Raw genomic sequence first — 15,177 nt, 5'->3', positions numbered from 1 at the left:
CAAACATATTGCCAATGGTCCATCGAACATCCTTCTTTATAGGGTTCCATCTTCGTCCAACGTGAATTGTGCGGCCTTCGTACGTAGATTCCTCGATTTTTTAGGATCTGATGGAAGCTTACCGTTCTTTAGGTACTCGATATATTTGTCCCTCCAATCCCAAGTCAAACTTGTGGAGTTTATTTCGGCGTGGCCTTCTTCGATTACTGACCTTGAAAGTTGTACGACAGTCCCCGAGCTAATCTCGCCATCTTCGACTGATGACCCCAAAATTGCAAGGGCATCGGCCTCACTGTTTTGTTCTCGAGGCACATGATGTAAGGTCCATTCTTTAAATCGATGTAGAGTCACTTGTAATATGTCCAAGTACCTCTGCATTCGATCTTCTCGGACCTTGAAAGTTCTGTTGACTTGGTTTACCATGAGCAGGGAGTCACATTTGGCCTCGATGACTTCTGCTCCCAAACCTTTAGCTAGCTCGAGACCTGCAATCATGGCCTCATACTCGGCCTCATTGTTAGTTAACTTGGAAGTTTTGATAGCTTGCCTAATTGTATTACCCGTGGGCGGCTTCTAGCCTGGACCCCTTCACGTTCGAAGCACCATCAGTGAAGAGGGTCCACACCCCCGATGATGTACCCGATTTTAATAATAGTTCCTTTTCGACCTCGGGTACGAGGGTTGATGTAAAGTCGGCCACGAAGTCCGCTAAGATTTGAGACTTGATGGCCAGTCGGCCCAAAAATTCGGGTTTATGCAAAATATTGCGAAGAGGATAAGTAGTTACCACACAGATCGGGTGACACTGCAAATATGGTTTTAATTTCCTAGAGGTGCTTATTAGGGCCAGCGCTAATTTTTCTAAGTATGGGTACCGGGTTTCAGCCTTGCCTAGAGTTTGACTAACATAGTAAATAGGAAATTGCGTACCTTTCTCTTCTCGAACTAGGACTCCACTTACTGCGATCTCCGAGACTGCTAAGTACAAGTAGAGTTGCTCGTCTGCTTTAGAGTTGCTCGTCTTCTTTAGAGTTGCTCATCTGCTTTCGGAGTATAAAGCAGTGGCGAGCTCAAGAGGTACCACTTTAATTCTTCCAATGCTTGTTGGTATTCCGGGGTCCATGAAAAATTATTCTTCTTTTTGAGCAACGAGAAAAACTTGTGACTTCTATCTGAAGACCTTGAGATGAATTGGCCTAGGGTGGCTATGCGCCCTGTTAATTTTTGTACGACCTTAACATTATTCACGACTGTGATGTCTTTGATCGCCTTGATCTTATCGGAGTTGATTTTGATACCCCGATTTGATACCATAAAGCCGAGGAACTTGCCTGAGCCGACCCCGAATGCACATTTCTCCGGGTCGAGTTTCATGTTGTATTTCCTTAGTATATTGAAGGTCTCCTGGAAATGTGTCAAATGGTCCTCTGCTAGCAGGAAAATAACGAGCATATCGTCAATATAAACTTCCATTGACTTACCTATTTGTTCTTCAAACATTCAATTTACTAAGCGTTGATAAGTGGCACCCACATTTTTTAGTCCAAACGACATTACATTATAACAATAGGTGCCGTACTTAGTGATGAACGAAGTCTTTTCCTGATCCTCCGGGTTCATTTTTATTTGATTGTACCCAAAGTAGGCATCGAGAAAACTATGGATCTCGTGGCCGGCCATGGCATCGATCATGCGATCGATATTCGGCAGAGGAAAAGAGTCTTTAAGACATGCTTGTTTAAATCTTTGTAGTCTACGCACATTCTAAATTTATTTTCCTTTTTAGGGACTACGACTATGTTTGCTAACCATTCGGGATATTTTACCTCCCGAATGGATCCTATTTTGAGAAGTTTGGTTACCTCGTCCTTGATGAATGCATGTTTTACCTCAGACTAGGGTCTTCTCTTTTGTTTTATCGGGCGGAACTTCGGGTCCAAGCTCAGTCGATGTGTAGCAATTTTCGGCGGGATCCCTATCATATCTAAATGGGACCAAGCAAAACAATCCATATTATTGATAAGAAATTTAATGAGTTTGTCACTCCTCCTTTTTCCCGAAGGGGATAGGGATAAGGGAATTTTTCCAATAGAAGTGACATTAATCGAAATGAGATTATTTATTTAATTTCAGAGTTGCCACTTGGGATAATTTTATGGTGTCCCAAGTCACCGGTTTATTTTAAATCCCAACTCGAGGAACATGACTCTATTTTTGGTCCGCGAACACAGAAGACCACGTAAGGAATTCTGTTAACCCGGGAGAAGGTGTGAGGCACTCTCGGATTCTGTGATTTTAGCATGGTCGATTTTAATCATACCTGGCTTAATTGATTGAATTACTTATTTCAGAACCTTTTTTTATTTTTATATTTTTACCGCTTTTAATTATGTCGTTATGGATTTATCTTTGAAACAGATCACATGTGTGTAAATCCGTTTATTTGGGGCGCTAGAATCATGTCACGCGTACGTGTACACAATTAGTCCCGCTTTATTAATATTAAGATTGTTTGGCCAAAGTCGCGCAAACGCGTACTTTGATTTATTCTGGGTATCGTAATCATGTCACGCGAATGTGTACACAATTACAATAGTAGATTTAATGCGCGCCTAAAGCAAACTACAATATTCGAAGACTGTTTGTCCTAAAACTAGTTTAAGATTGTTGCAAGGCCAAGAGTTTACAAATATAGAATTTAACAAAAAAATGAAGCAAATCAGCTTGGCATAAGCTTCTAATATGAGAAAGCTCATCTCATAGATTCCTATATGAGTTTTCCTTTCATTGAGTGATTGAGTTGACTAGAGTATGATCGGTTATTCTATTAGATTAGTTTGATATTATTTCAGTCAATGAATGGTCTATGGGTGAGATCTCACACAAATCGGTTATGAGAAGACATGTGGTAAGCGTGAAGCTCATAACATTAAGCTTTATACATAACAAGGTTTGTCACTTAGCCAATAAGTAAAATACTGCACCGATGGATGATGTCCAAATGGGCTTTCATGTGAAGCCCAGTCATATTAGGCCTTCAGCTTTCTGATTTCCACTTGAAGTCTGGACCTTGCAGCTGTAGAGTCCAATTAATTAGAACCTTAGACAAAGGCTAGCTATGCCCATAACTAGTCACACAGACGAAAAGTATTTCAAATGAGTTTAACACCAGCTCAAATTGAATCACTTATACAATATCATTCTTTAACTAACATTCATGTCTCCTCTTGTCAATAAACTACGAATAATGAAGCTATTTCGAGCAAGAGGGACTCGTGCTAAACTGTTGTACAATGGCATTCCATAATTTATATTTCTTGAACATTAACCATCAATCTACTGAATCTATATAACTACATTCACTGATAATGAACATGAGTTATTACAACTTTATATCAAGAATCATATTAATAACCATACTAACTGGGATTAGGTAATTACAATAGATGACCACTTTCAATTGATAAAGCTTTAAAATCTGGCCAAGCACTGGTCATATTTCTGAGCTCATCTCCAACATTTCTGACATCTCACTTCTTAGGCCACAAATCTAACAGGAAATTTCCAGAACTTCACATGTATGAACCCAACAACAGCAAACCAAATCTCAGCAGTCAAAAATCAGAGAATAGAACTGATAATTGTTTTATCACTCATGTTACCAACATGTATGAAGATTTATCCAACCATTTTTTCTTCAATTTAAACTCAAATTTGCAGTCAAACATAGAGAAATATCTAGTATACATGTAAACTAGCAAACAACAAAAATTTCAAAGCAATGTGGTATTCAAATAACAACTACATTATTTGAAGATATCAGCACATATCTCAACAGCAACAAAGAAAGCGAAGAAGAAAATAAATCTCTGAAATTGAGAAGTGCAGCAAGAACACAGCTTAACAGCAACAACAAATATCAGCAGATAAATAACACATGATATCTTTAATTTTCAACCCAGAAATCCTTGAAAACATTCCAGTAAAAGAAGCAGCAGAAGGTGAGGCTACCTCCTAAGTCTTCATTGTTTTTTTTATTATTATGTTTTTATCAAAAATGAAATCTTAGAGTGTTATTGGCAGAGAAGATCGGTATGGGAGTAAAAAATGGAAAAACTCTCGAGTGGATTTTGTGCCAAAATGAATCTCCCCCTAATGAATGAAAAAGGGTCATTTTGTAGAAGATTTCTAGGGCAACAAAACCTGATTTTCCTAATTTATTTACACCCTTTAAACTTTTGTTATTGACTCCTAGACCCTAAAATATGAGCTGTTTCTGTTTTCTTTTGCAGAGACCAGCCCTTTTCTTTCTTCTAGAAACTTCTTTTTGTTGTAACAGAAAAGACTCCTCAAGCTAAAGACCTAAACTAACCCCCTAATACCCCTGTATTTGCAATACCAACAACATGGGTCATCCGGCCAAAAAGGCCCAATATAGGCCCAGTCCAGCTTTAATAAAGAAAGATCCCAAAACACAACAAATACCATATTTTTGCATTCCAATTATAAACAGGGATTTTACTAAATATTTAACTTTTAATTAATCTAAATAAGTTTATAAGTTAAATTAATTGAGCATGCAATTAATAGTGAAATTTAATTAACTAACTGAAAAGAAAAGAAAGGGAGAAATAAAAACAGAGCAAGAACAAATGAGGAAAAAGAATACTAATTTAAAACCTAAAGAAATGAATGAACGAAACAAACCGCGAGCAACGAGAGTGGTGAACTCTGGCCGCGAACGAAGAGTAGACCGGACTCTGGTAGCTTCGAAATGGGTTGAAACTAACCTAAAATGATTGCTCTCATCAAGAGCACTCGATTCATGTGAGTCTCGAACCAAAACGAACAAAAATACCAAAGCGATTTGGAACAGGCCGGACTAGGGTTTTTCTGGAATTTTGGATCTAAAATTCGCTAAATTTGGTGGGATTTTGGGGAAAACTGATGGTCGATGATGTGAGGAGTGTGGGGTGTGCATTTGGGCGGATTTGGAGGTCTTTTGGTGGTGCTAGGGTGGCGGCCGCAGGTGGGGGTCTGTGAGAATTTGGGGCGGCTAGGGTTAGGGATTTGAGAGAGATGAAGAGAGTGAAGGGGGGTAAGGCGTCTCTAAGGGTCTTTTTTGGGGGGAGGGGGGTTCTGGCATTTATAAAAGAAGGGGTGGGGTAGTTCGGAGCCGTTGGATGGGGAGGAGATCAACGGTTGAGATAGGGCATCACCAAAACGGCGTCGTTTGGTTATCTTAGTGAAGGGAACGAACTGGACGGGTAATTGGTGTGAGTTTAAAGGGAAATTGGGCCACTGAAATGGTTATGGCCCAATTCTGAACCAAACAACCTTTCATTCATTTGTTTTTTGAATTTTTAAATCCTAACAACATTAATTAAAAACCTAAGTTAAGTTCTAAAACAATCTAATTTGTGAAATTGAATTAATTATCTATTTCTAACATAAAAATAATTAATTAACTTAAAATTAATGAAAGAAAAATACTAATTTTAAAACTAAAAACTAAATTTGTAAAAATGACCATTTTTTGTGATTTTTATTTAATAATGCAATTAACTCACGTAATTAAATCCTAAATACAATTAAGGCCTAAAATGTTATGCAATGAATATTTTAGATATTTTTTGGTATTTGTCTATGATTTTAAAAATATTAAACATGCAAACAACAATTAACAGCAGATTCATAAAAATTCTATAAAAACTAGAATAATTAAAAAACATCTATTTTCGTGGATTTTTTAGGAGTATTTTAGTCGGCCAAAAATCACGAGCTCACAGCTGGCCCTCTTTGCTTGGAAAGATGAAGAGTTTTCGGGAAAATATAGAGTGAGCAAATATGAGCAATATTTGCCCGTTTGGATACTCCACGGGAAGCGTTTTAAAAAAGTTTGACCGAACCTTGCTTCGGAGGTTGCCTACATATCCCTGGCTATAAAGAAATCAGGTCGGTGTAGTTCTGGAAGTTTTGGTAGCTGGGACTACCGAGAAGCTGTGATATCACTGCTGTTGTTGCTGTTACTGCTGCTGAGCTCCTTATTACACCAAAGTCAAAATGAAAAAGACTAACTAAATCTATCAGCTACGAGTTACAAGACTCCTATCTATAAATATTCTGAAGTTTGATCTTGAATCTTGGCTGGTTCTTCATGCAGACTCTTATCTGAATCTTGATGCTTGCTAGTTACAGGTGCTAGTTCATTCTTCTTCAGCTTTTCAGATCAGTATGGGACAAGCTTGTGGAATGATTCATGTTTTGGGCGGTCCAGATCGTTTCTCTGCCTCTGCACTTTGGTTTTAACTCTTTTCTTTTCCTTCTTTTATTCTGGACTGAGACTTCTTATTTTGGTCGTCTCGAATCCTGTGCCTCGAGGTATAACCTGCTCAGGCATCAAAACAAACGAACGAATTTTTTCTACCCCTGTTTTCACTAGGAAAATTTCGTGAGTTATTATAATGAAATCCTATACTACTTCATTATTGAAAGCGATAAAAGGGCGGGAATGGTGTACCCGGAGGAAACGTAGGCTAGAGAGTGGAGACCCTATGTATAAAATAAAATCAACTAGGGATTGGAGACCCTATGCTGGCATCCGGTTATGCTGACATCAACTAGGGAGTGGAGACCCTACATTGGCATCAACTAGGGAGTGGAGACCCTATGTTAGCATCAGGTTATGCTGGCATCAACTAGGGAGTGGAAACCCTATATTGGTATCAACTAGGGAGTGTAGACCCTATGTTGGCATCAGGTTATGCTGGCATCAACTAGGGAGTAGAGACCCTATATTGGCATCAACTAGAGAGTGGAGACCCTATATTGGCATTGGGTTATGCTAGCATCAATTAGGGAGTGGAGACCCTATGTTGGCATCAACTAGGGAGTGTAGACCCTATGTTGGCGTCAGGTTATGCTGGCATCAACTAGGGAGTGGAGACCCTATATTGACATCACCGAGGGAGTGGAGACCCTATATTGGCATCAACTAGGGAGTGGAGACCCTATATTGGCATAAACTATGGAGTGGAGACCCTATGTTGGCGTCAAGTTATGCTGGCATCAACTAGGGAGTGGAGACCCTATATTAGAATTAGGTTATGCTGGCATCAACTAGGGAGTGGAGACCCTAAGTTGGAAAATCATCAACTAGGGAGTGAAGACCCTATGCTGACATCAGGTTATGCTGGCATCAACTAGGGAGTGGATACCCTACGTTGGAAAATCATCAACTAAGGAGTGGAGACCTTATGTTGGCATCAGGTTATGATGGAATCAACTAGGGATTGGATACCTTATATTGGCATCAACTAGGGAGTGGAGACCCTATACTGACATCAGGTTATGCTGGCATTAACTAAGGAGTGGAGACCCTACGTTGGAAAATCATCAACTAAGGAGTGGAGACCCTATGGTGGCATCAGGTTATGCTGGCATCAACTAGGGAGTGGAGACCCTATGTTGGCATCAACTAGAGAGTGGAGACCCTACATTAGCATCAGGTTATGCTGAAACCAACTAGGGAGTGGAGACCATACGTTGAAAAATCATCAACTAAGGATTGGAGACCCTATGTTGGCATCAGGTTATGCTGGCATCAACTAGGGAGTGAAGACCCTATATTGGCATCAACTAGGGAGTGGACACCCTATATTGGCATCAGGTTATGCTGGCATCAAGTAGGGAGTGAGGACCCTATATTGGCATCAACTAGGGAGTGAAGACCCTTTATTGACATCACGTTATGTTTGCATCAACTAGGAAGTGGAGACCCTACATTGGAAAATCATCAACTAAGGAGGGTAGACCCTATGTTGATATCAACTAGGGAGTATAGACCCTATATTGGCATCAACTAGGGAGTAGAGACCCTATATTGGCATCAGGTTATGCTGGAATCAACTAGGGAATGGAGATACTACGTTAGAAAATTATCAACTAAGGAGTGGAGACCCTATGGTGGCATCAGGTTATGCTGGCATCAACTAGGGAGTGGAGACCCTATGTTGGCATCAACTAGAGAGTGGAGACCCTACATTAGCATCAGGTTATGCTGACATCAACTAGGGAGTGGAGACCACACGTTGAAAAATCATCAACTAAGGATTGGAGACCCTATGTTGGCATCAGGTTATGCTGGCATCAACTAGGGAGTGAAGACCCTATATTGGCATCAACTAGGGAGTGGACACCCTATATTGGCATCAGGTTATGCTGGCATCAAGTAGGGAGTGAGGACCCTATATTGGCATCAACTAGGGAGTGAAGACCCTTTATTGACATCAGGTTATGTTGGCATCACCTAGGAAGTGGAGACCCTACGTTGGAAAATCATCAACTAAGGAGGGGAGACCCTATGTTGACATCAACTAGGGAGTGTAGACCCTATATTCGCATCAACTAGGGAGTAGAGACCCTATATTGGCATCAGGTTATGCTGGAATCAACTAGGGAGTGGAGATACTACGTTGGAAAATCATAAACTAAGGAGTGGAGACCCTATGTTGGCATCAGGTTATGCTGGCATCAACTAGGGGGTGGAGAAAATCATCAACTAAAGAGTGGAGACCCTATGTTGGCATCAGGTTATGCTGGCATTGACTAGGGAGTGAAGACCCTATATTGGCATCAACTAAGGAGTGGAGACCTATGTTGGCATTAACTAGGAAGTGGAGACCCTACATTGGAAAATCATCAACTAAGGAGTGGAGACCCTATGCTGGCATCAGGTTATGCTGGTATCAACTAGGGAGTAGAGACCCTATATTGGCATTAACTATGGAGTGGTGAAGTTATGCGAGCATCAGGTTATACTGGCATCAACTAGGGAGTGGAGATCCTATGTTGGAAAATCATTAACTAAGGAGTGGAGATCCTATGTTGGCATCAGGTTATGCTGGTATCAATTAGGGAGTGGAGACCCTATATTGGCATCAGGTTATGCTAGCATCAACTAGAGAGTGGAGATCCTGCGTTGGAAAATCATCAACTAAGGAGTGGAGACCCTATGTTGGCATTAGGTTATGCTGGCATCAACTAGGGAGTGGAGACCCTATATTGGCATTAGGTTATGTTGGCATCAACTAGAGAGTAGAGACCCTACATTGGAAAATCATCAACTAAGTAGTGGAGATCCTATGTTGGCATCAGGTTATGATGGCATCAACTGGGGGTGGAGACCCTATGTTGGAAAATTATCAACTAAGGAGTGGAGACCCTATGTTGGCATCAGGTTATGTTGGCATCAACTAGGGAGTGGAGACCCTATATTGGCATTAACTAGACTGGCATCAACTAGGGAGCGGAGACCCTACGTTGGAAAATCATCAACTAAAGAGTGGAGACCCTATGCTGGCATCAGGTTATGCTGGCATCAACTAGGGAGTGGAGACCCTATATTAGCATCAACTAAGGAGTGGAGACCTTATATTGGCATCAGGTTATGCTGGCATCAACTAGAGAGTGGAGACACTACGTTGGAAAATCATTAACTAAGGAGGGGAGACCCTATGTTGGCATCAGGTTATGCTGGCATCAACTAGGGAGTGGAGACCTTATATTGGCATCAACTAGGGAGTGGAGACCCTATATTGGCATCAGGTTATGATGGAATCAGCTAATGAGTGGAAATCCTACGTTGGAAAATCATCAACTAAGGAGTGAAGACCCTATGTTGGCATCAGGTTATGCTGACATCAACTAGGGGGTGGAGACCCTACGTTAGAAAACCATCAACTAAGGAGTGGAGACCCTATGTTGGCATCAGGTTATGCTGGCATCAACTCGGGAGTGGAGACCTTATATTAGCATCAACTAGGGAGTGAAGACCCTATGTTGGTGTCAGGTTATGCTTGCATCAACTAGGGAGTAGAGACCCTACGTTGGAACATCATTAACTAAGGATTGGAGACCCTATGTTGGCATCAGTTTATGCTGGTATCAACTAGGGAGTGGAGACCCTATTTTGGCATCAACTAGGGATTGGAGACCCTATATTGGCATCAGGTTATGCTGGCATCAACTATAGAGTGGAGATCCTACGTTGGAAAATCATCAACTAAGGAGTGGAGACCCTATGTTGGCATCAGGTTATGCTGGCATCAACTAGGGAGTGGAGACCTTTTATTGACATCAACTAGGGAGTGGAGACCTTATATTGGCATCAGGTTATGCTAGCATCAACTAGGGTGTGGAGACCCTACGTTAGAAATCATTAACTAAGGAGTGGAGATCCTATGTTGGCATCATGTTATGCTGGCATTAACTAGGGGTGGAGACCATACGTTGGAAAATGATCAACTAAGGAGTGGAGAACCTATGTTGGAATCAGGTTATGCTGGCATCAACTAGAGAGTGGAGACCCTATTTTGGCATCAACTATGGAGTGGAGACCCTATGTTGGCATCAGGTTATGCTGGCATCAACTAAAAGTGGAGATCCTACATTGGAAAATCATCAACTAAGGAGTGGAGACCCTATGTTGGCATTAAGTTATGCTGGCATCAACTAGGGAGTGTAGACCCTATATCGGCATCAACTAGGGAGTGGAGACCCAATGTTGGAGAATCATCAACTAAGGAGTGGAGATCCTATGTTGGCATCAAGTTATGCTGGCATCTACTGGGGTGGAGACCTTACGTTGGAAAATCATCAACTTAGGAGTGGAGACCCTATGTTGGCATCAGGTTATGCTGGTATCAACTAGGGAGTGGAGACCCTATATTGGTATCAGGTTATTCTGGCATCAACTAGGGAGTGGAGACCCTACGTTGGAAAATCATTAACTAAGGAGTGGAGACCCTATGCTGGCATCAGGTTAAACTGGTATCAACTAGGGAGTGGAGACCCTATATTGGCATCATCTAAGGAGTGGAGACCCTATACTGACATCAGGTTATGCTGGCATTAACTAAGGAGTGGAGACCCTACGTTGGAAAATCATCAACTAAGGAGGGGAGACCCTATGTTAGCATCAGGTTATGCTGGCATCAATTAGGTAGTGGAGACCCTATATTGTCATCAACTAGGGAGTGGAGACCTTATATTGGCATTAGGTTATGCTGGCATCAACTATAGAGTGGAGATCCTACGTTGGAAAATCATCAACTAAGGAGTGGAGACCCTATGTTGGCATCAGGTTATGCTGACATCAACTAGGGGGTGGAGACCCTACGTTGGAAAATCATCAACTAAGGAGTGGAGAACCTATGTTGGTATCAGGTTATTTTGGCATTGAGTAGGTAGTGGAGACCCTATATTGACATCAACTAGGGAGTGGAGACCCTATATTGGCATCAACTAGGGAGTGGAGACCCTATGTTGGCGTCAGGTTATGCTGGCATCAACTAGGGAGTGAAGACCCTACGTCAGAAAATCATCAACTAAGGAGTGGAGACCCTATGTTGGCTTCAGGTTATGCTGTCATCAACTAGGGAGTAGAGTCCTTATATTGGCATCAATTAGGGAATGGAGACCCCATGTTGGAAAAAACGCAGTTAGGGATTGGAGACCCTATACTACCATGATTTTGAATTTTTTTTCCCATCATTTTCATCATCATTTCTTATTTCTTTTCTTTTTACTATTTCAAAGAATGGGTAAATGAATAGAATTTTGGAGAAAACCTCCCTTTTTGAGTTGTTGCTGTAAAGTTGTTTCTAACCCTTGCGCAGTTTCATTTTGGTTACACCTGCTTCTTGCAAGGTTGCTTTTGGATTGCACCTGTTTCCTGTTTTTCAAACAAAGAACAATTTGTTAGTTTGAAACAGTGGTTGGTTTTATGGCCTTGGGCGTTTCGGTCACTTGATCTCGGCCTGACTTCGTTGATGAAGATCTCAATTGCTTGCTTGTTCCCTGAGGACTGATTCATTCCTGGCCCTAGAGAACCTCTGGCTTTTCCATACTTTGCCATGACGGTTAATCACGTGGGACTTAAACTTTCAATTTTATTTTGCCTTTGTGGGCATTTGACTTTGATTTCCTTTATTTTTAGGAGTTTTTGGTTTTGAAACATCGGCCACCATGGGCAGACGAAGTCGACTTGATCCCCCTGCCGAGGCTGAGTGCCTTTTGAATATTTGCTTTACCATACAAAAGCCCTGTAAATCAATCTTGCCGTCATTTCTTTGTCTTGGTTTCAGAACAGAATTAGACCGAAAGGGATTCAAAGAAAAGCAAACAATGAAACAGACAAATGGATTTGGACGAGATGTATCCCTTTCGAGGAAAATGAAGAAGGACTTATCTGGAATGCATGCGGACTTCAATGAACATGACATGCCTCTTGGACTGGATGCTGATCTGTGTAAACCGTCCAGCTTTCAGAAATTCATCACAACTTTTGCCTCGAAACCGTGAAACCTTGCCCAGGACTATGTCGATGATTGTGAGAATCCTCTTTTGATCAATGGTGCCCTTTGCGGGTTTTCACCAGCCGACCTCTCTCATTTCTTTTCTCACCGTCATTTTATAGTGCTCTTTGCGAGTTTTCACTAACAAGACTCTATCATTTTCAATTTCTCTACTTATCATTGCCTTATAGTGCCCATGATGGTTTTCACCGACAATACTCTCTCATTTTATTTCTCTCATTTGGTGGCAACAGGTCCAAGTAAAATTCTCGCTGATTGATCAGAAGGACTTAAAAAGGATTTAGATAAAAGGTTTTGGATCGGGTTACAACTTCAGAACCTTCAGGCGGAACCATCGCCGAACCGTTATAACTTCAACCCAGTTTCAACTTTGGGGAAATGTGGATTTTTATTTTGGTATGACAAAACCCCAGGGAGAGGCTGCCTACGTATCCTTTCGGAATCAAGTCGAACGTAGTTCAAGGAAACTATTTTTTTTTTGTATATGAGTTTCAGGTTCCGAAGACGGTGATCAAAGAAAAGTAAGCGGCTCAAAGGGTTTGCAAAGGGTTGATAGTGTTTGGGTAGCGAGAATGAAATCCTTCGTCATCCCAATCGGAGAGTATTAAGACCGCGAAAGGGGTTAAACATAATACCTTTTATTCGCATCCACAATGACAACTGTTTCGGGATCATTTCCTTCAATGTCTCCCAAGAACAATGCCCCTTTCAGCAACAAGTTTCTTATAATGTACAGACCTTTCCAATTTGGAGCGAACTTTCCTTTTGCTTCCTCATGATCCGGGAGAATACGCCTTAGAACGAGTTGCCCCACTTCAAAGTTTCTAGGCCGCACTTTCTTGTTGTAGGCGCGGACCATTCTTTGTTGGTACAACTGCCCGTGACAAACCGTGGCCATCCGCTTTTCATCAATCATAGTTAATTGTTCCAGCCGGGTCTTGACCCATTCATCATCGTCGATCTCTGCTTCAACAATGATTCGAAGAGAGGGAATTTCAACCTCTACAGGTATTACAGCTTCAGTGCCATAAGCCAATAAGTAAGGCATGACCCCAACTGATATGCGCACAGTTGTGCGATATCCCAATAATGCAAAAGGCAGCTTCTCATGCCACTGTCTAGAACTTTGAATCATTTTCCTGAGCATCTTCTTGATGTTCTTATTTGCCGTTTCAACAACGCCATTGGCTTTGGGCCGGTAAGGGGTAGAGTTGCGATGTGTAATTTTAAACTGTTCGCATACCTCCCTCGTCAAGTGACTATTCAGATTTGTAGCATTGTCTGTAATGATAGTGTTTGGAATACCAAAACGACAACTAATGTTGGAATGCACGAAGTCCACCACTGCTTTCTTGGTGACGGCTTTGAAAGTGACTGCTTCAACCCACTTTGTGAAATGATAAATGGCAACTAGGATGAATCTGTGCCCATTTGAAGCTTTCGGCTCGATTGGCCCAATGACATCCATACCCCAAGTGACAAACGACCAAGGTGCTGACATTGGATGCAACTCTGAAGGCGGTGCATGAATCAGGTTACTGTGTATCTAACACTGATGACACCTTCGGACAAAACTGAAGCAATCATTTTCCATGGTCATCCAGTAATACCCTGCCCGCAGGATTTTCTTTGCGAGGACATATCCGTTCATGTGGCCCCCACACATTCTTGAATGCACTTTGTTCATGATCTTTTCAGCTTCTTTGGCATCTACACACCTTAAAAGATTCAGATCTGGAGTTCTTTTGTACAAAACTTCTCCGCTTAGCAAGAAACTGTTGGCAAGCCTTCTGATGGTTCTCTTTTGGTCTTCGCTGGCTTGCTCGGGGTATTCCTTTATTTTTAAGAACTTTTTGATATCATGGTACCATGGTTGAACATCTGGTTCTATTTCAACTGCATTGCAATAACCATGTCTTTCTCGAATTTGGATCTCCAATGGGTTAATATGGACATTGCCCGGATACGACAGCATTGCAGCCAAGGTAGCTAGTGCATCAGCTAGCTCATTATGGAATCGAGGAATATACCTGAATTTAACGGACTTGAACCATTTGCTAAGATCTTCCACATGCTGCTTGTATGGGATAAGCTTGATGTCTCGAGTTTCCCACTCACCCTGGGCTTGCCGAATGATCAAATTAGAATCTCCCATGATCAATAATTCTTCCACATCCAGATCAACTGCCATGTTCATGCCCATAATGCACGCTTCATACTCGGCAGTGTTGTTCGTACAGAAGAACCGAAGCCGGGCTGTGGCCGGATAGTGCTGAACAGTGGGCGAAATCAAAATTGCACCAATCCCATCACCTTTTGCATTTACAGCTCCATCTAAGAACATTTTCCAAGCACTGGTGTGCTCAGGAATTATTTCAACTGAGTTTACTTTCTCATCCAGAAAGTATGTACTTAGGGGTTGGTATTCATCATTAACCGGGTTCTCAGCTAGATGATCTGCCAAGGCTTGAGCTTTCATCGTTGTGCGAGTGACATAGACAATGTCGAACTCAGTGAGCAGGATTTGCCATTTTGCAAACCTTCCCATAGGCATTGGTTTCTGGAATATGTACTTCAGAGGATCTATTCTGGTTATGAGATATGTGGTGTAGGTCAAAAGATAATGTCTGAGCTTCTGGGCGACCCAAGTTAGGGCGCAACAAGTTCTTTCCAACAAAGTATACTTGGCTTCATAACGGGTAAACATCTTGCTCAAGTAGTATATGGCCTGCTCTCTCTTCCCGGTCACTTTATGTTGCCCTAGGACACAGCCAAAAGAATTTTCCAGGACTGTCAGGTA

General features: G+C 41.6%; 1 protein-coding gene across 1 annotated transcript; it reads right to left on the bottom strand.

The window, feature by feature from the left end:
- Positions 1-13,923: 13,923 nt before the first annotated feature.
- On the bottom strand, positions 13,924-14,856 carry LOC142172143 (uncharacterized). Its single transcript, XM_075235926.1, has 2 exons — positions 14,246-14,856; positions 13,924-14,095 (listed from the first exon to the last, which is right to left on the bottom strand). Exons 1-2 carry the CDS (start codon positions 14,854-14,856, stop codon positions 13,924-13,926), a joined length of 783 nt encoding a protein of 260 aa, XP_075092027.1.
- Between the last annotated feature and the right edge of the window lie 321 nt (positions 14,857-15,177).

This window comes from Nicotiana tabacum, chromosome 17 (genome assembly GCF_000715075.1).
Source record: "Nicotiana tabacum cultivar K326 chromosome 17, ASM71507v2, whole genome shotgun sequence".
Taxonomy (NCBI): Eukaryota; Viridiplantae; Streptophyta; class Magnoliopsida; order Solanales; family Solanaceae; genus Nicotiana; species Nicotiana tabacum.
This window is presented reverse-complemented; position numbering and strand designations above follow the sequence as displayed.

Coding starts and splice junctions, on each gene's coding strand:
- LOC142172143 (XM_075235926.1), bottom strand. CDS start 14,856: ATGAAAGCTCAAGCCTTGGCAGATCATCTAGCTGAGAACCCGGTTAAT. Junction 14,096..14,245: donor GAACCAGATGTTCAACCATG/GTACCATGATAT, acceptor GAATCTTTTAAG/GTGTGTAGATGCCAAAGAAG.